This window comes from Cololabis saira, chromosome 1 (assembly GCF_033807715.1).
Source record: "Cololabis saira isolate AMF1-May2022 chromosome 1, fColSai1.1, whole genome shotgun sequence".
Lineage (NCBI taxonomy): Eukaryota > Metazoa > Chordata > Actinopteri > Beloniformes > Belonidae > Cololabis > Cololabis saira.
In genome coordinates, this window is record NC_084587.1 from 51,248,350 (window position 1) to 51,269,358 (window position 21,009).

Here is a 21,009-nt window from a genome sequence, read left to right on the forward strand (position 1 = left end):
TCCTTCCTCCTACCTTCCTCTTTTCTTCCTTCCTTCCTCTTTTCTCCCCTCGTACATTCTTTCCTTGTTTTCTCCTTTCCTTCTTTTCTCCCTTCCTTCCTTCTTTCTTTCCTCCATTCCTTCTTTCTTTCCTTCTTTTCTCCCTTCTTTCCTTTTTCACTTCCTTCCTTCTTTTTCCCCTCCTTCCTTCTTCCTTTTTTTCCCTTCCTCCCTCCCTTCTTTCCTCCCTTCCTTCCTTTCTCCATTCCTTCCTTCTTTCCTCTCCTCCTTCCTTCTTTTCTCCCTTCCTTCTTTCCTTCCTCTCCTCATTCCTTCCTTCCTTCTTTTCTCCCTTCCTTCCTTCTTTCCTCTCCTCCCTCCTTCCTTCCTTCCTTCCTTCCTTCCTTCCTTCCTTCCTTCCTTCCTTCCTTCCTTCCTTCCTTCCTTCCTTCCTTCCTTCCTTCCTTCCTTCCTTCTTTTCTCCCTTCCTTCCTTCCTTCCTTCCTTCCTCTCCTCCTTCCTTCCTTCTTTTCTCCCTTCCTTCCTTCTTTTCTCTCTCCCTTCCTTCTTCCTTCCTTCCTTCCTTCTTTCCTCTCCTCCTTCCTTCCTTCTTCCTTCCTTCCTTCCTTCTTTCCTCTCCTCCTTCCTTCTTTTCTCCCTTCTTTCCTGTTTTCCTTCCTTCTTTTCTCCCTTCCTTCTTTCCTCTCCTCCTTCCTTCCTTCTTTCCTCCCTTCCTTCCTTCTTTTCTCTCTCCCTTCCTTCCTTCCTTCTTTCCTCTCCTCCTTCCTTTTCTCCTTTCCTTCCATCTTTCCTTCCTTCTTTCCTCTCCTCCTTTCCTTCTTTCCTTCCTCCTTCCTTGACCCAGACCAGCACAAGGGTTAAAATAGGTCATAAATAAAGCAACTAAACAGTAAGAGCCACCGAACTGAAACTAAACCAAACTGTCCTGAACAAACACACACGAGGAACTGAAATACTGGCTGAACAAACCAATGACACGCAGGTAAAACACTAAACATGGTTAACAAATAACCTGCACAAATAATCTAAACAGTTGCCATCAGGACAGGACAACATCATCCGCAAAATTTAATTTTAAAATTTGACATTTCTAATTGCATTTTGACAACTATTTGCTAGAGGATTTTGTTTTGAAAATTACATTTTAAAATGTCCCTTTCTTTATCATTTTAATTAAGTCACAGAATGGCCAATGTTAAAGGGGACCTATTATGAAAAACACGTTTTTTCTTGTTTTAACATATATAAAGTGGTCTCCCCTCACCCTGCCAGCACAGGGGAGACAAAATACCATTAAATTCTGCAGGGTCTCTGACCCCCGCCGGGCACAGTGTCACGTGACCTTTTTTTGAGCCATTCTGAATCTGCGCCTATGGTGACGTCACCATAGGCGCTCATTAGGTTCAGCCTCCGCTGCTGAAACCACGCCCACAACCAGCTCTCTCCGCTGCTGGAGCGGTGCTTCCCTAAGCCAGTCGGACGGCGCCACGGATCCGGGTTAAATCATCCAGGTTCCCGGGTGGTTTGGGAGCTGGGTCCTTGGGGGCCTGTCCCAGGTCGGACCAGCTTCACCCTCCGAGATTTTCAGCAAAATCTGTCGGTTTGATCACCGGTAACGCGCGATGCGCCGCGGATGCGCCCCGGAGCCGATCTGTGCGCCGGCCGCCCGCCGCGGGGTTGCGGCGCCCGTCGCGCCGCATCCGCCGGGCAGATCCGGCTGAAATTCCGCTGGTCGGTCCCCGGGAGTCCCTGCTACCAGTCCAGGCCGGTTCCTGCGGTCCCGGTCGGTCGGAACCGGTCAGATTTCCTGGTTAAAGCCGCAGTGATGCGCGCTGCTCCAGACTACTTCCTGGTTCCCAAAGCGCGGTCTGTCCGACTAAATTGTCCAGGTTCCAAGCCGCTTTGGGAGCAGGGATTTCTGGGGTACGTCCCAGGCTGGATCAGCTTCACCCTCCGAGATTTTCAGAGAAATCTGTCGGTTTGATCACCGGTAACGGGCGATGCGCCCCGGAGCCACGCCGGGCGCCAGCGTTCAGCATCCGCCGGGCAGATCCGGCTGAAATAGTGCATAAATGTTATTTATATACAACTCATATTTTATTTTTTTAACAATAAAGTTGCCATTTGTGAAAATTCAGTGTTGTGATTTATTTACAGGCTTGGGCTGCTCTGGCGGAGCGAGGTTTATTCTCCTCCCCTGCTACACGTAATTCAGGGAGCCAATCAGCACAGAGCCTCATTATCATGCCCCCCCCTTCCCTTAGAATGAGGCACAGAAAAAGAGGTTAGAAGCGGTAAAACTAGTGACAGGGCCCACAGGCTGGATTTCTGATTTATGTAGAAAAAACAAGCTTTAGATTGTTTTTAAGACATTCAAGGCCTGTTTAGATAATTTATTATCAATTTTATTTGAGTCAAAAAAAAATGCTGCTTTATTCTGAAAATGAAAAAGTATTTATGTTATTCTGGCAGTGGTCTTTGCTCACAAAAAGAAAAAAGTTAAGCTAATTCCCGAAGACGTCTCTCCAGTTTTCATAAGGCCAAGGTCTTAATTCTGCTCCTGGTGCCAAACCAGTAATGTTTTTGTTCAGACACAACAGTTCAAAAGCAATTCAACGGGATATTCTCCATTGTTTATTATACATTTCAAAATGGTATCCTTGTTCCAAACTTATGTCTTGGGACATCTGAATTAAAATAGCTTTCAGAGAATAAAACAGCAGATCTGGAGTTTTATTGATGTCAAAGAAGAGACGGCTGATATTGTTGAGATAATGACGATAAAAGACGTGTTTCCTGGTCAAAGCTGTGAACCTACAGATTTACACAAATACAGGACTGTCTCAGAAAATTAGAATATTGTGATTTTCTGTAATGCAATTACAAAAACAAAAATGTCATACATTCTGGATTAATTACAAATCAACTGAAATATTGCAAGCCTTTTATTATTTTAATATTGATGATCATGTCTTACAGCTTAAGAAAACTCAAATATCCTATCTCAAAAAATTAAAATATTCTGGGAATCTTAATCTTAAACTGTAAACCATAATCAGCAATATTAAAATAATAAAAGGCTTGCAATATTTCAGTTGATTTGTAATGAATCCAGAATGTATGATATTTTTTTTTTTTTTTTAAATTGCATTACAGAAAATAAAGAACTTTATCACAATATTCTAATTTTCTGAGACAGTCCTGTACATAATAAGCAAAACCTTAATTTTTAACCCCTCATATCATTGCAATCGAAATATTTTGTGAACTGCATTCATTAAAATGTCAGGAAAACAACAATAAAGACTAGATCCAAATCAGTAAAAGACAGAAATTTAAATGGTGAACATGGATGAAGCGTATTGTAAAAATATTGTTAACAATACCTGTAGTAAGCATTAATATTTATACCTCTTAAAATGAAATGATCAGGTTGTAAAAACGGGCCCTCATGCAGGAAATAGAAGCTGCTCCAGGGATTAACGGGCTGAACGGAGCAGACACTTGTGCAGAAGAGAAAAAGTCAAATGATCTTAGTTCGTATTAAATCACCGTAAGACCAAGACATGATGCAGAAAACTTTTACTGCACATTTTTTTCCAAGCATACAAAAAGATAACACATAGATATCCCCCACCTGATTAAAGGCACCTAAAACTCCGACAGCTAACTGCTTTTTAAAATGTCATACCAAACCCAAATGTTCACTCTCTGATGAATGTCAGATCTTTGGCTGGAAATTACAGCTCACTGATCCCAAAGTCAAACTAATATTTACAGGTTATTTATTTGAGTGAAGACTTTTGAACACACTGTTGGTCCAGAGTGAGCAGACATCGTACTTGTTACCCATCAGAAAGCTTCTCTGTAACTATTAGTCCATGTTCCAGGCCAGATATCAGCACCACTCAAGGTGACCAAACTTACTTATAATTTTTGAAAATATCCATGTCTGTAGATGATAAAAAAATTATAAAAAGAATAATTATAAAAATTAGAAGCAACTTTGGTCACCTTGAGTGGTACTGACCAGTGAAATGTTGGGCTCTGGCCCGTGGACTACATGAAGCCAAAGCCAGTAACCCTGGTGTTCACAAACACCCTCAGTCTGTGAATAAAAACATCCCTGATTGTTGGGGCCGCTGTGCAAACCGCTACACATCGGCAATTTAGGAAACTGGTTTTTATAGTGAGGGAATTCTGAAAATGTGATTAAAAATATAACATTTTAAAATAATCATGCAACCAGTTTCCACAGATACATCCCTAAATCCACAGGATGTTGTTAAAGAAAGAAAAAAAAGACTTGATAACACAGCAATAAATTGAAAGAAAATGAGTTTGAGAGTCAGTTTCAATCTTGCAATTCTTCCTTTCCTCGGCGCCTCAGTCGCCTCTCAAGTTGCATTTTCACTTGGTTGCATCATTCAGCATTCCAGCGTGGTTAATAGAGTTAAAGTCAATAACAATCTTAGTCCTCTTGGGCTTGAACTGCCTGCAAAAACATTGGGCAAAAAAACACAAAACAGAAGCACGCATTAACAGGACAAGAAGAAAAATCAAGGTCACTTTTTCAAAAAGAAAATTAAAGATTCTTATCTAAACCTCCAAACAATCTTTCATAAGATTTTCAACTTTTCAACTGGAAACTTTTATTCAGGGAAGAGCAGTGAGTTCAGTTAAATGCTGAGACCAAAGCAACATCGTTACATGAGTAGCTCTTTCCCCTTCAACATGGGCCTTCCTATCAACACTTTCTTTAAAAAGCCAATGTAACGTGTTGAATCAGCAATCATAAGGCATCATTCTATATAATTTATAAGTTCAAACTGAAAAAACAGATTTTTGAAGAACTAAAAACATGATACGATTCCAAGTCTTGGTCTATCACTCATGGTAATGAAGGAGCAAAACCATACAATTCACAGCGTCTTTAGTTAGAAGGGAATAAACGCTGCAGCATAATGGATTTAGGCAAATAGCAACATGAGAATAAATGACTTTTTTAAGCCTCTGAGATTCCACTTGGGTGATAATGAGGACCTGGAAATAATTAAAAGAACAGATGGAAACAGGAAACATCAAAATTGTGAGCTTTTCAAAGTTGTAGCGGCTAAGTTAGTTTTTCTTCCGGTAGTTTAACTTCCGGTCCCCCCCCTATCCAATCAGAACCTTCCCAACCCCCAGACCTGGAGAGGAATTGGAGAAAGACCATCAAACCTGTTTAATTCGTTGTTTAATTCGCAATAATTTCATTTGGAATAATTAATTCCAAATTCAAAAACATCATGTAACCGTGGCCATTTCAACTTTATTCATGAAATGTTGACTTTTTTCTCAACATTTCGACTTTTTTCTGAAAATTGTACTTCAACATTAATCTCGACATTTCGACTTTTTTTCTCGACATTTTGACTTTTCTCAACATTTCGACTTTTTTCTCGACATTTTGACTTTTTTCTCGTCATATCGACTTTTTTCTTGTTTTTCTTCCGGTAGTTTAACTTCCGGTCCCCCCCCCTATCCAATCAGAACCTTCCCAACCCCCAGACCTGGAGAGGAATTGGAGAAAGACCATCAAACGTGTTTTCCATGTAAACCTCAATTCAGAATTACTATTTCCATGTAAATTGGAAGGAAAATAGTTTAATTCGGAATTATTTAATTGGGAATAATTAATTCAGAATTAAAAACATCATGTAACCGTGGCCAGTGTGGACAGGGTTCCTGCAGACGAGCCAAGGCAGTTTTACCTTTGTGACTATATAAAAGTACACATTCCTCACTGTGTGTCTATAGACTATCAATAAGTTACAACAGCAGTTGGTAGTTGACAGGTTTGGAGTTAAAGGACGGTCGTAAAGCAGACTGACTCCTGCAGGGGGGATAGAGCATTATCAGTGGGGACTGTCAGACAGTGGAACAGGACTGTTCTTCCCTTGAGCTTTTATTTTATTGCATTAGGTTTTATCATTCTTAGCGTTGTGTCCTATGGTCATTACTCTGTTTACCTGTACAATATTTACAGACCTTTGGTCAACTGGTGTTTTAACCCTGGTGCTGTCATAGGGTCAAGGAAGGAGGGAGGGAGGAATGGAGGAAATAAGGAAGGAAGGAAGGAAGGAAGAAAAGAAAGAAGGAAGGGAAAAAGGAAGGAAGGAAGGAAGGAAGGAAGGAAGGAAGGAAGGAAGGAAGGAAGGAAGGAAAGAAGGAAGGAAGGAGGGGAAAAAAGAAGGAAGGAAGGGCGGAAGGAAAGAAGGGAGAAAAGAAAGAAGGAAGGAAAGAAGGGAGGAAAGAAGGAAGGAAGGAAGGAAGGAAGGAAGGAAGGAAGGAAAAGAGAAAAGAAGGAAGGGAAAAAAGAAGGAAGGAAGGGAGGAAGGAAAGAAGTGAGAAAAGAAGGAAGGGAAAAAAGAAGGAAGGAAGGGAGGGAGGAAGGAAGGAAGGAAGGAAGGAAGGAAGGAAGGAAGGAAGGAAGGAAGGAAGGAAGGAAGGAAGGAAGGAAGGAAGGAAGGAAGGAAGGAAGGAAGGAAGGAAGGAAGGGAGGAAGGGGAAAAAGAAGGAAGGAAGGAAGGAAGGAAGGAAGGAAGGAAGGAAGGAAGGAAAGAAGGGAGGAAGGGAGGAAGGAAAGAAGTGAGAAAAGAAGGAAGGGAAAAAAGAAGGAAGGAAGGGAGGGAGGAAGGAAGGAAGGAAGGAAGGAAGGAAGGAAGGAAGGAAGGAAGGAAGGAAGGAAGGAAGGAAGGAAGGAAGGAAGGAAGGGAGGAAGGGGAAAAAGAAGGAAGGAAGGAAGGAAGGAAGGAAGGAAGGAAGGAAGGAAAGAAGGGAGGAAGGGAAAAAAGAAGGAAGGAAAAGAGAAAAGAAGGAAGGAAGGGAGGAAAGAAGGAAGGAAGGAAGGAAAGAAGGGAGGAAGGGAAAAAAGAAGGAAGGAAGGAAAGGAGAAAACAAGGAAAGAATGTACAAGGGGAGAAAAGAGGAAGGGAGAAGGAAGGAGAGAGCAGGAGAAAGAAGGAACAGGAGAACGAGGTGATTTTGACCCAAAGACACTACAAGGGTTAAATCTTCTGTACAGATAAAGTTGATATTCAGAGCTAAATCCCCCGGTTCTCTGGGAGACGAGCCATCACTTCAGTGGAATGACAGTTTGGAGTCTCGTCAGCAGCTTGAAACAGCAACCATGTCAGAATTAATTGCTCACGTTAAATCCATTATGCTGCAAACATGTATTTGGTTCTGTTCACAGCGTGAAGTTAAAAGAAGAAAGGAAGCGTGTCTTTGTTCTGACCTGTACTGTATTCCTGCCATGCTGAGCAGCCGTCTGGACGCCGTCATCTCAGGAGTGTCATGGTACTTGTCAGAAAGATAGATCACCTCCTTGAGACCTGGACACAGGAACAAGGTGGAACAGGAAGAGTCCACTTAAGGCAGTTTCACCGTACATCACTTTCAATGTCATCAATGTCCACCAAGCTCTGTAAACTGCACATTGGTCATGTGGGCTGATAATCTGGGATTTGTTGTGGTGTTCACACTAAGTGACTGATTGGCAACACGGTGTTACAAACTACATGATCTGACAACAACCGGCTCACCTAACAGCTCTATCTGCTCTCCAGGCTTTACATGTTTCCCCCCATACGTATAATGTGTGTAGTTCTTATTGTGTATGACTGTCAACAAACACACACACAAGAAGTGACATAGGAAATTGTACCAAAAATATGTGAATCGAGTTGTTTATTTGAAAATGGGTCTATGGGAGAAACAAGCACAATCATTTAGACGTAACTGACGTATGCATAGACGTAACTGACGTTTGCAGAGACGTAACTGACGTTTGCAGAGACGTAACTGACGTTTGCAGAGACGTAACTGACGTTTGCAGAGACGTAACTGACGTTTGCATAGACGTAACTGACGTTTGCACAGACGTAACTGACGTTTGCACAGACGTAACTGACGTTTGCACAGACGTAACTGACGTTTGCACAGACGTAACTGACGTTTGCACAGACGTAACTGACGTTTGCACAGACGTAACTGACGTATGCATAGACGTAACTGACGTTTGCACAGACGTAACTGACGTTTGCAGAGACGTAACTGACGTTTGCAGAGACGTAACTGACGTTGGCACAGACGTAACTGACGTTTGCACAGATGTAACTGACGTTTGCACAGACGTAACTGACGTTTGCACAGACGTAACTGACGTTTGCATAGACGTAACTGACGTTTGCATAGACGTAACTGACGTTTGCACAGACGTAACTGACGTTTGCACAAACGTAACTGACGTTTGCACAGACGTAACTGATGTTTGCACAGACGTAACTGACGTTTGCAGAGATGTAACTGACGTAAGCACAAACGTAACTGACGTTTGCATAGACGTAACTGACGTTTGCACAGATGTAACTGACGTTTGCACAGACGTAACTGACGTTTGCAGAGACGTAACTGACGTTTGCAGAGACGTAACTGACGTTTGCACAGACGTAACTGACGTTTGCACAAACGTAACTGACGTTTGCACAGACGTAACTGATGTTTGCACAGACGTAACTGACGTTTGCAGAGATGTAACTGACGTAAGCACAAACGTAACTGACGTTTGCATAGACGTAACTGACGTTTGCACAGATGTAACTGACGTTTGCACAGACGTAACTGACGTTTGCAGAGACGTAACTGACGTTTGCAGAGACGTAACTGACGTTTGCACAGACGTAACTGACGTTTGCACAGATGTAACTGACGTTTGCACAGACGTAACTGACGTTTGCACAGACGTAACTGACGTTTGCATAGACGTAACTGACGTTTGCATAGACGTAACTGACGTTTGCACAGACGTAACTGACGTTTGCACAAACGTAACTGACGTTTGCACAAACGTAACTGACGTTTGCACAGACGTAACTGACGTTTGCACAAACGTAACTGACGTTTGCACAGACGTAACTGACGTTTGCAGAGATGTAACTGACGTAAGCACAAACGTAACTGACGTTTGCACAGACGTAACTGATGTTTGCACAGACGTAACTGACGTTTGCAGAGATGTAACTGACGTAAGCACAAACGTAACTGACGTTTGCACAAACGTAACTGACGTTTGCACAAACGTAACTGACGTTTGCACAGACGTAACTGACGTTTGCATAGACGTAACTGACGTTTGCATAGACGTAACTGACGTTTGCAGAGACGTAACTGACGTTTGCAGAGACGTAACTGACGTTTGCAGAGACGTAACTGACGTTTGCAGAGACGTAACTGACGTTTGCACAGACGTAACTGACGTTTGCACAGACGTAACTGACGTTGGCACAGACGTAACTGACGTTTGCATAGACGTAACTGACGTTTGCATAGATGTAACTGACGTTTGCATAGATGTAACTGACGTTTGCATAGATGTAACTGACGTTTGCATAGACGTAACTGACGTTTGCACAGACGTAACTGACGTTTGCACAGACGTAACTGACGTTTGCACAGACGTAACTGACGTTTGCACAGATGTAACTGACGTTTGCACAGACGTAACTGACGTTTGCACAGACGTAACTGACGTTTGCACAGACGTAACTGACGTTTGCACAGATGTAACTGACGTTTGCACAGACGTAACTGACGTTTGCACAGACGTAACTGACGTTTGCATTATTTCACTAGCTATTTTACGTCATATAATTCATGTTTGCAGGCCGGAGCTTTAGGAGCTGGGAGCTGCGTGCTGGCCTGCGGTCCCCCCTCCTCTGGTCATCCCGCTGCTGCTTCCACCTGCCTGCCATTACCTGCCATTGTTTATGTAATAATTGCTCGGGGGTCATGTTCTTGGTCACTGGAAAGCGCCTACTAGAAACAACTTTTGCTGTATTAGACACTGTACAAATAAAATTGAATTGAATTGAGTACCTTCTCACTCACCTGCTTGGATGATTAGCTTGGCACACTCATTGCAGGGGAACAAGGCCACATACATCATGCATCCTTTCACATCAGCACTGTTCTTGTTCATGATGGCATTCAGTTCTGCATGACACACTGTGGGCCAGAGAAGCCAGACAACAAACAGTCCTGTCAACACATTTCCATCCATCCATTTCCACTGGTCTGACTGAAGGTGGCTGGTGCAGAGGCCTAGATCTCCTTCCTCTGATGGAATACTGAGACATTCCCGAGCCGACTGAGCAGTAATATCCAGTACTGGAGTTGAGGGGGGATGAGGGGGGATGAGGGGGGATGGCATCCCCCCTGAAATAAAAACGGCCCCTTTCCATCCCCTTTCCATCCCTTTTGTCATTTCAACAATGAATGTGGTTTTACTGCTATTTCAACATTTAGAGTCATCACCAGAAAAATAACTTATTTGACAATTTTCACCTGTTTCAAGTAAATTTTCACTTGAAATAAGTAGAAAAATCTGCCAGTGGGACAAGATTTATCTACTAATTACAAGCAAAAAAATCTTGTTCCACTGACAGACTTTTTACTTATTTCAAGTGAAAATCTACTTGAAACAGGTGAAAATTGTTGTTTTTTCCAGTGATGAGTCTTGTTTTAAGTGTAATTTGAGTGAGATTTTTTTTTACTAAAATGAGACATTTTAACTAGAAATAAGACAAATATTCTTGTTAAGATTTTGGGTTTTCGATATTGATAAGTTCAGAAAACAGTTTTTTATGGTTGTGTTTTGATGTATTTGATGTAAGCCCAGTGGATATTTAAAGCCACTGGGCTTACATTTTTTTTTCTATGACACTTGGGCCTCCACCCTCCCCCTGACGGGGCCCAGGAGGCCTCACACACATTCCCACAGGGTTCAGGGCAGAACTTCTCCCCCCATCTCTAGGGAGAGTCCCACATCCTTATGTGGGAAACTCATTTTTTCTATGACACTTGTATCCTCAACCTAATTTCTGTCACTGCCAGTTCTTTTATTCTGAGTTGCATTACACCACATTGTAAACAAGATGAAAATGGGACTGAAAACTGGCAATTCTGCATCTATTCCAAACCTTTGAGCAGACTATGAGCACATGGTGGGACAAAGTCCATGTAAACCTACCGTAAGGATATTTAGTGTCCAGCCGGTCGTCAGCGGAGCGAGACCAGGGTAACAGGTCGTCATCACAGCCGTTGGGCATCCCATTGTAACCAATGCCAACTATTTTATTCTCCTGATTCACTATGCATGCGCCCACCTGCAGGGAGACACACGTTCCACACAATATTGATTATTGGTTATTGGATGGATCCCCTTTAGCTGCCGCCTTGGAGACCACTAATCTTCCTGGGGTCCATAAAGTACATCAAATATTACATAAATGATAACATCTAACACATAAATACATACAGTCATACATTCCTAGCATAACTACACTTATAATAAAAACAACAATAACAACAACAATACACATACATGTACATAGACACACACACACACACACACACACACACACACCTATCAGTTATACATACATAATATATTAACAACACTATAATTATACTAATACACTATAATAGCACTAATAATACCGTACATTAGTAATATATTTTCAGTCACTGCTATCATTATTAGATTCTATTTCAATATCAGTAATAAATTCCCAGTCATATGGTCTACAGCATTAGGTGAGCCTTAAAGGGGACCTATTATGAAAAACACGTTTTTTCTTGTTTTAACATAGATAAAGTGGTCTCCCCTCACCCTGCCAGCACAGGGGAGACAAAATACCATGAATTTCTGCAAGCTCTCTGACCCCCGCCGGACAGAGTCCCCCAGTGTCACGTGGTTTTTTTTGAGCCGATTAGAATCTGCTCCCGTCGTGACGTCACGACGGGAGCAGATTTCCAGAGGTTCAGCCTCCGCTGCTGAAACCACGCCCACAACCAGCTCTCTCCGCTGCTGGAGCGGTCCTTCCTTCAGCCAGTCGGACGCGGCGCCGCGGCGGAGCGGATCCGGGTTAAATCATCCAGGTTCCCGGGTGGTTTGGGAGCTGGGTCCTTGGGGGTCTGTCCCAGGTCGGACCAGCTTCATCCTCCGACATTTCCAGCCAAATCTGTCGGTTTGATCACCAGTAACCGACGATGCGCACAGGATGCGCTCCGGAGCCGGTCTGTGCGCCGGGCGCCCGTCGCGCAGCATCGGCCGGGCAGATCCGGCTGAAATTCCGCTGGTCGGTCCCCGGGAGTCCCTGCTACCAGTCCGGGCCGGTTCCTGCGGTCCCGGCCGGTCGGAACCGCTCAGATTCCCCCGTTAAAGCCGCGGTGACGCGCGCTGCTCTGGCAGCGCTGCTCCCGGGCGCCCGGCGTGGCTCCGGGACCAGCGTTCAGCATCCGCCGGGTAGATCCGGCTTAAATAGTGCATAAATGTTATTTATATACTACTCATATTTTATTTTTTTAACAATAAAGTTTCCATTTGTGAAAATTCAGTGTTGTGATAATTTACAGGCTCGGGCTGCTCTGGCGGAGCGAGGTTTATTCTCCTCCCCTGCTACACGTCATTCAGGGAGCCAATCAGCGCAGAGCCTCATTATCATACCCCCCCCTTCCCTAAAAATGAGGCGCAGAAAAAGAGGTTAGAAGCGGTAAAACTAGTGACAGGGCCCACAGGCTGGATTTATGATTTATGTAGAAAAAACAAGCTTTAGATTGTTTTTAAGACATTCAAGGCCTGTTTAAAATATACATTAAATGCCATAATAGGTCACCTTTAAGTCATTTTTTAAAAGTTAATTTGTTTTGTGAGAGAGATACAGGACTGTTTCAGAAAATTAGAATATTGTGATTTTCTGTAATGCAATTACAAAAACAAAATGTCATGCAATCTGGATTCATTACAAATCAACTGAAATATTGCAAGCCTTTTATTATTTTAATATTGCTGATCATGGCTTACAGCTTAAGAAAACTCAAATATCCTATCTAAAAAAATTAGAATATTCTGGGAATCTTAATCTTAAACTGTAAGCCATAATCATCAATATTAAAATAATAAAATGCTTGCAATATTTCAGTTGATTTGTAATGAATCCAGAATGTATGACATTTTTGTTTTTTTAAATTGCATTACAGAAAATAAAGAACTTTATCACAATATTCTAATTTTCTGAGACAGTCCTGTATGAAGGGGTAAAGAGTTCCAGGACATTATTGAACGATAGATGAGTGAGTGTTTGAGTAATATAGTATAATACTAAATCCAGATCACACCCACTTACACACAGTTTAATTATTTAAACTAAGAAACCTGGAGCACAAGATTATTGTGTTTATTTCAACTTTGGAACATGGTTTTAGTTGATACACACAAACACACAAATACACTCACTTGTGAGCTTGGATCTTTGCTTCTCTGAGCTGACAGGAAGGCTACAGCCATGAAGTACTCTGGCCACTCCAGGTAGTCCTCTCTTTTCTGGGTGGACGCCCTACAGACAAACACAGAGAGAACCTGCAGTTTAGATCAAATGAAGAAAATAAACACCTCTAAGCAAATGGACTGTTTAGTACTGAGTGTTTACCAGCAGATGGCAGTAGTGGCTTTAGTATTTCAGTCCTTTGAACATTTAACAAACTGTCAAGCAAAGCTAAAACGCTTAATGTTATTGGTATAAAATCTATTACAATACAAGTTATCTCTAGGCGCTTTCAAAAGAACATTATTACATAAACACTGGCAGGTAAAAACTCCCCTTTAGGAGGAAAGAAACCTGGACCAGGACCTGGATCATCTCAGAAAATTAGAATATTGTGATAAAGTTCTTTATTTTCTGTAATGCAATTAAAAAAAACAAAAATGTCATACATTCATTCATTACAAATCAACTGAAATATTGCAAGCCTTTTATTATTTCAATATTGCTGATTATGGCTTACAGTTTAAGATTAAGATTCCCAGAATATTCTAATTTTTTGAGATATGATATTTGAGTTTTCTTAAGCTGTAAGCCATGATCAGCAATATTAAAATAATAAAAGGCTTGCAATATTTCAGTTGATTTGTAATTAATTTTTGTTTTTGTAATTGCATTACAGAAAATCACAATATTCAAATTTTCTGAGACAGTCCTGTAAGAGGGATAAAGTACATATGATTCCTTCTCAGAATGGTTTAACCTTGTGGACTTTAAAGTGCATAATGTTAAAGCAGATCTTAAAGCCTGATTTATGGTTCCGCGTTAAATCGACGGCGTAGCCTACGCCACGCACCGTACGGTGAGCGTCACCGTGTTCCCTACGACGTAGGCGTCGACGTCGATTTAACGCGGAACCATAAATCAGGCTTAAGCCAGCAGGCAGCGCCTCGGCCGTAAAGCATCGCGTCAACTGCAGCTAGAACTCTGCACGCAATAAAAAAAACACTAGTAGCGCCAAAAAGAATGTTTGCAAGCATCTACAACCCGCGTTAATTAGGCCTAATTAATGATAAAAGCAATACAAAAGTGATAACGCATTAAAAAAGAAAAAAATATAGACAAAAAAGCTGAAGCAGCAACATTTCCGGGTACACTCAAGCGTCTTTAAGTGTTTGGCCTGTAATAAAAAAACAAACATGTTACCTTTGTGCAGGACCAGAGTGTTGAGTTTCGTCCATGACCACGTGGCTCAGAGCAGAAGGAGAGGAGACGGACAGGAAACCAAAACAACCCAGCTCCCGCGCTTTCAGCCTAATTTATGCTTCCGCGTTAAATCGACGTCGCCGCCTATGCCGTACGGTGCGCGTCGCCGCGTACCCTACGGCGTAGGCTCCGCGTTGGTGTAACGCGGAACCATAAATCAGCCTTTATATTTGGGTTCTGGGCCCCTGCTCTTTACCTCACAGGAGAGGGACTGAAAGTAGTCCGAAACGACAACTTAAAATAACGAAAATGAAACTTTATAACCTGTTTGTTGGAGTGCCAGTAGAAAAAGACTTTTTCAAAAATGCATTCATTAGTTATTTTCAAAAATAAGACTTCATTATATCTGTTGCAAATGGTAAATTTGATATATGACGTCGGCTTGATATCCTTTGCGACGTCACTCACAAGCAGTATATTTATCTGTAAATATTCCTCTGGACCGAGTCAGTTCAACTGAAAATTCGAAAAATAATTACAGTGAGAAGATACCAAGCTGAATGTTAATAACCAACTGACTCAGTTGGTTATTAACATTCAGCTTCGTATCTTCTCACTCAAGGACGTCGTGGAAACTGATCTCATTGAGGTTAGTTGTGTTTCTTTCAGTTATTTGGTGGTATTTGGTTGTATTTGGTGGTATTTGGTTGTATTTGGCGCCGTATTTGGTTGTATTTGGTGGTATTTGGTGGTATTTGGTTGTATTTGGCGGTATTTGGTGGTATTTGGTGGTATTTGGTTGTATTTGGCGGTATTTGGTGGTATTTGGCGGTATTTGGTTGTATTTGGTGGTATTTGTTGTATTTGGCGATATTTAGTATTTGGTGGTATTTGGTTGTATTTGGTGGTATTTGGTGGTATTTGGTTGTATTTGGCGGTATTTGGTGGTATTTGGTGGTTTGTCCAGCGCAACATCAGTCCGTCTCCCTGTGTTTGAGTTTTATGTAAAAGTTCTGTCAATTTAGCTTTTTTTTTGGTTTCTTTTCTTGTTTTTTGCCAATAGTCATTTAAAAAAGTACATGGCATAATTACTGCAACTGGTAGCACAAGAAACTGGCCCTTTATAAAAAAAAGCTGTTGTTGTTGAACGAGATCGAGAGTATGATCAAAACAATGCGTCGGCCCGTCCACTTTTTGTGAGATACCCATTGATTCTAGAAGAGAATTGAAAGCTAATTTAAGATTATCGCTTTCAACATCCATATGAATATTAAAATCACCCACTATGATGAATGTATCTGTACTGATCAATAATCCAGAAAGGAGATCTGAAAATTCAGACAAAAACTCTAGATAAGCGCCAGCAGGGGGCCGATACACTACCACTAACACAACTGGCTTCTCTGATTTCCAGCTCGGAAATTTCAGACTAAGCGTGAGGCTTTCAAATGTATTATAATTGCACTTAGGTTAAATTTTTGTTTGGAGACTGGAGTTATAAATTGCTGCGACTCCTCCGCCTCGGCCCGTGTTTCTAGGAATGTGATGATTAAAGTAGCCGGGCGGAGTTGATTCATTCAAACTAACATACTCTTCCTCCTGTAACCATGTTTCTGTTAAGCAGAAAACATCACTCCTGCTCTCTGTAATTATATCATTTACTAACAGAGACTTGGAGCTTAACGATCGTATATTTAGTAGTCCGCATCTAATTTTTCGGTCTCTTATTGGTACCAAATGTGCATTGGTTTTAATTTTTACAAGATTATTTTGGTTAACGCCTCTAAAACGCCGCACCTGGTGAACTTGTGGAGGGCGGGGAACTGCAACCACTTCTATTTTGCTAGGCACCTGGTTAGAGTTACCAGTTACATCATGTAATCCTACAGTTTTGTTGGCAGGCGTTGGTCCTCGAGAAGCAGCAGAGAAGTATCTTAAACTGCAGCTCTGCATCCTGGCCTGGACCCTGCGATGTCAGGGAGAGGGTCTAATGAAACAGGCCAAATTACTAGAGACAAGAGCAGCACCATCCCGGGTGGGATGAATGCCGTCTCTTCTAATCAGACCGGGCTTTCCCCAGAACGTTTCCCAATTGTCAATAAAGGCCACGTCGTTTTCTGAACACCACCGATACAACCAGCGACGGAGCGAGACCATGCGACTAAACATGTCATCGCTGGTCAGATTTTTTCAGTTTCCTTGCTAGTAACACTGCTGATTTGTTGCATTCAGCTTTAGATGAAGTTGCTCCTTTGAAAAGGAGGGTTTCCACCCACAGGAGCTTAACTCCCTGGTATAATTCAGATATTCGCATGTTGAAATAAAACATGCGTAAAATGGAAAGGAAGTGGTACTCTTGTAAATCTGTAGACTCCTATCGTGAATGGAAAGATATGCTAATTGTATATAAAAAAGCCATTCCCAAAGCCAGAACAGCTTATTATTCATCGTTGATAAAGGATAACAAAAGTAACCCACGTTTTCTGTTCAGCTGTGTAGCCAGGCTGACAAAGAGTCACAACTCTGTTGAGACGTGCATTCCTGCAGCTCTCAGTAGTGAAGACTTTATGAGCTTCTTCAACAGTAAATCATCAATATTAGAGAAGAAATTAATCAGGCCCACCCGGTAACGGTTGTGGGCGTTTCTTCAGCTTTAGCGACTTCCCTAGGCTCTGACTTGACTCTAGACTGTTTTGATCCTATAGACCTCCCTGAGCTGACCTCACTCGTCAATAGAGCTAAATCAACCACATGTATGTTAGACCCCATCCCGACTCCACTATTCAAAAATGTTTTTTCTCTTATTGGTGCGACAATACTGGACCAGATCAACTTATCTCTAAACTTATGATATGTACCACAGGTTTTCAAAGTGGCAGTAATTAAACCTTTTCTTAAAAAACCTTCTCTTGACCCAGATATCTAAGCTATTTATAGACCAATTTCCAACCTTCCATTTGTATCTAAAATTCTGGAAAAAGTAGTTTCAAGCCAGTTGTGTGACTATTTGTATAGAAATGATCTGTTTGAAGTCTTTCAGTCAGGGTTCAGAATGCATCATAGCACAGAGATAGCACTGGTTTGAGTCACGAATGACCTTCTTATGGCCTCAGATAAGGGATTAGTGTCCATACTGGTTCTACTGGACCTCAGATAAGGGATTAGTGTCCATACTGGTTCTACTGGACCTCAGATAAGGGATTAATTCAATTCAATTCAATTTTATTTATATAGCGTCTAATACAACAGATGTTGGCCGGGTTTCCCAGATCAGTTAAGTAGTTCTTAACAGCGAAAGACTTCTTTCAAACCTTCTTAAGGAGCCTGTTAAAGAAAATCGCGTTTCCCAGAGTCGCTCTTAGCTTAAGTATGTCTTTCATTAAGAAGGAAATGAAAGATGCTGCTGACCCAGTCTTTACAACCATCTTAGTGAACAAAGACTCACAGATCCAGCCGCGTCAGGCAAATCAATATCACACCAAGCAATGAGATATTAAAACAATGCACCCCGCACAAATTTTGATCTATTTTATACTTTAGATTTATATTGTTTAGCATTTATTGGTGACAGCAAAAGGGGAAAAAAAAGAAAAATAAGGAATAACAAGTGTGTTCCTGTATATGCTTTATGCATTACGCACAAATAAAACGATCATCATGAATATCATTTATTTGATAATTTGGCTGCTATACAGCATGTTCTCTCTGCAAATCAACCGCGTCGCCGTGCGCGAAGCAGAACTGTTTTTATGAACGCATTTGTGCGTCAGCACTTCAGTCCCCTGGACGTGCTGTCGGACCGCGCTGTCCAGGCAGCCGGGACACCGATCCTGCCCGAGCCCGAGCCCGAGCACCTACATGTGATGACAGGGAAGCAGCAGCTGAAAGAACGGGATCCTTTGATGAATTGTTCATTACAGTCTCAAATATAATCAATGGTGTCGGTTTATACACTTTGACCGAATCAGACGCCATCATGAAGAGATGGGCAGAGTATTGTAACCAACTCTACCATGAACCACAACACCACCAATGGGAAAACCCCAATGAGCATGAGGAAGAGCCAGAACCAACAAGAGAAGAGGTACAGTCAGCTCTGAAGGCAATGCCCAACAACAAAGCACCAGGGACAGATGAAACACCAGCCGAGTTATGGAAAGTGTCAGGAGAAGAAGGCGTCACATTATTATGGAAGATAAGTGTGAAGATATGGAGGACAAAAGAATGGCCCAAAGATTGGTGCAGAGGAATATTCATGCCTATCTTCAAGAAAGGGAATGTGAAGGAATGCGCTAATTACCGAACAATCAACCTTATTGTACATGCCAGCAAAATACTCCTGAAAATCATCATTGCACGAATACAACTCAAGTATGCATATGAAATCTCTGAAGAACAATCAGGCTTCGTGAAAGGAAAGGGTACAAGAGAACAATTAATCAACATCCGGATCATCATGGAGAAATGCAAGGAATACAACATCCCCCTATACATGTGTTTCATTGACTATGCAAAAGCATTTGACTGCGTCAGTCACCAACTACTCTGGCAAGATATGTACAAAATGGGCTTTCCAGTACACACGATCAAACTCCTGGAAAACCTATACTCCAACCAGGAGGCCGCAGTCAAGACCAAAAGCGGAACATCAGAGTGGTTCTCGATTGAGAGAGGAGTGAGACAAGGCTGTATTGTATCACCAGCTCTATTTAACATCTATTCGGAAAACATCATGAGGGAAGCCACGGAAAACACAAGCACCGGAATAAAGATTGGAGGAAGACTGATTAACAACCTGAGATACGCAGACGACACAACACTGCTATGCGAAAGCAAAAAAGACCTCATGGAACTACTGACCCACGTGCAACATCTGAGCGAAGAAAAAGGGCTACTCCTGAACACGAAGAAGACCAAGATCATGGTGATGGACAAGAACCGGACAGATTTCAGCAATTTCACGCTCAATGGAGAAGAACTGGAAGAGGTGAAGAGCTTCGTCTATTTAGGATCCACCATCACAACGGAAGCTAACTGCATGGCAGAAATCAGTAGAAGACTGTGCATGGCCCGGAGCACAGTGGAGAAGCTTACACCAATATGGAAGAGCCAAGAAGTCAGCAAAAGCCTAAAACTGCGCATAGTCAGGGCCACAGCTTTCGCAGTTGCCACTTATGGCAGTGAATCTTGGTCTTTCTCAAAGAAAGCAACAAAGAAAATTGAAGCCTTTGAAATGTGGACATACCGACGCCTGCTGCGTGTGTCATGGAGGGAGCACAAGACCAACGACTGGGTTCTAGAACAACTAAGAACAAACCCAATGCTGATGAAGCAGATAAGGAGGAGAAAGATGAAGCACTTCGGCCACACCATCAGACATGACAGCCTGGAGAAAACCATCATGCAGGGCATCACGGCAGGGAAGAGATCCAGAGGGAGACCGGCAAGAACCTGGGAAGTTGACCTTACCGAATGGAGAGAGCCTAGGGGCAGTTACAAGAACGGCCGAAAATCGGGATCTGTGGAATGCTTCCGTCGATGTCACAGCAGCTCAACCAAGAGCCACCTGACCCAGAGAGAGAGTCGGTTTATATTAAAGAATCTTTTTGCCCAGAAGAAAAAAGAGCGAAGACAACGACCCATAACTATTTTCTTCTCTTGAAAAAACCCACCTGCACCGCGGGGTTTAGGATAAAAAGACGCTACAGAGTCGGGATGCAGCGTCTCAGAAGAGCAGTGGAATGCGTGGCGGGGATGATCTCTGCAATCTGAAGCCCTCTATAATTGTAAAAAGAATTTCACTTATCACGGGTTCTTTTTGGAACATAACCCCTGCGAAAAACCAGGGATTGCTGTAATTCCACGTTGCGATTTGCGAAACTCGCCTTCTCTTGGCTCATGTTTTTGAACGCACACACACGCCCACCACGTTTCCTCCCGGTCTCTGCGTGTGGGGAAAAAAAGCCTCACTGTAGCCAGAAATAACGGAGTAACGCACCGTTTGGATGAAAAAGGGTCATTGAATTATATTTATCATCTTAATTTTTTATTATAACGCACAGGCAGCAGGGAATTAGTGCGTTAGGTAGCAGTGTTGCATGTGAAAATGCGCTGATAGTGATCGGTGATCGATTTGCCTGGCATCGATTGATTTGGTTTCAGAACCAGACAGCTGCTCCAAAGAGCTTCTGAAAGAGCGAAACTAAAGGACGGTGTTAAGAAGTCATCTGGGAAACACCCATATCTTAGGATTCTCTCTTAGTTCAAACCTTCTTTGAACCTCTCTTAAATCCTTAAGAGAGGTTGGATCTGGGAAACCCGGCCGTTGTCTCTAGACGCTTTCCAGAGATCCAGAACATGAACATGAACATGAACATAAACATAAACATAAACATAAACCCCCGAGCAATTATTATATAAACAATGGCAGGTAAAAACT

At 42.2% G+C, this 21,009-nt stretch overlaps 1 protein-coding gene across 1 annotated transcript; it reads right to left on the reverse strand.

Moving 5' to 3' along the window:
• Positions 1-3,085: 3,085 nt before the first annotated feature.
• Positions 3,086-14,673, reverse strand: dctd (dCMP deaminase). Its single transcript, XM_061733136.1, has 6 exons — positions 14,571-14,673; positions 13,340-13,439; positions 11,072-11,207; positions 9,931-10,047; positions 7,280-7,376; positions 3,086-4,495 (listed from the first exon to the last, which is right to left on the reverse strand). The coding sequence occupies exons 1-6, from the start codon at positions 14,603-14,605 to the stop codon at positions 4,411-4,413; spliced, it is 570 nt and encodes a 189-aa protein (XP_061589120.1). The 5' UTR covers positions 14,606-14,673; the 3' UTR covers positions 3,086-4,410.
• Between the last annotated feature and the right edge of the window lie 6,336 nt (positions 14,674-21,009).

Excerpts from the sequence above, each read along its gene's own strand:
- dctd (XM_061733136.1), bottom strand. The coding sequence starts at position 14,605 with ATGGACGAAACTCAACACTCTGGTCCTGCACAAAG. Across the intron at positions 10,048-11,071 it reads GGACACTAAATATCCTTACG|TGTGTCATGCAGAACTGAAT; the intron begins GTAGGTTTACAT and ends TCTGGCCCACAG. Across the intron at positions 4,496-7,279 it reads ATGGCAGGAATACAGTACAG|GCAGTTCAAGCCCAAGAGGA; the intron begins GTCAGAACAAAG and ends ATGTTTTTGCAG.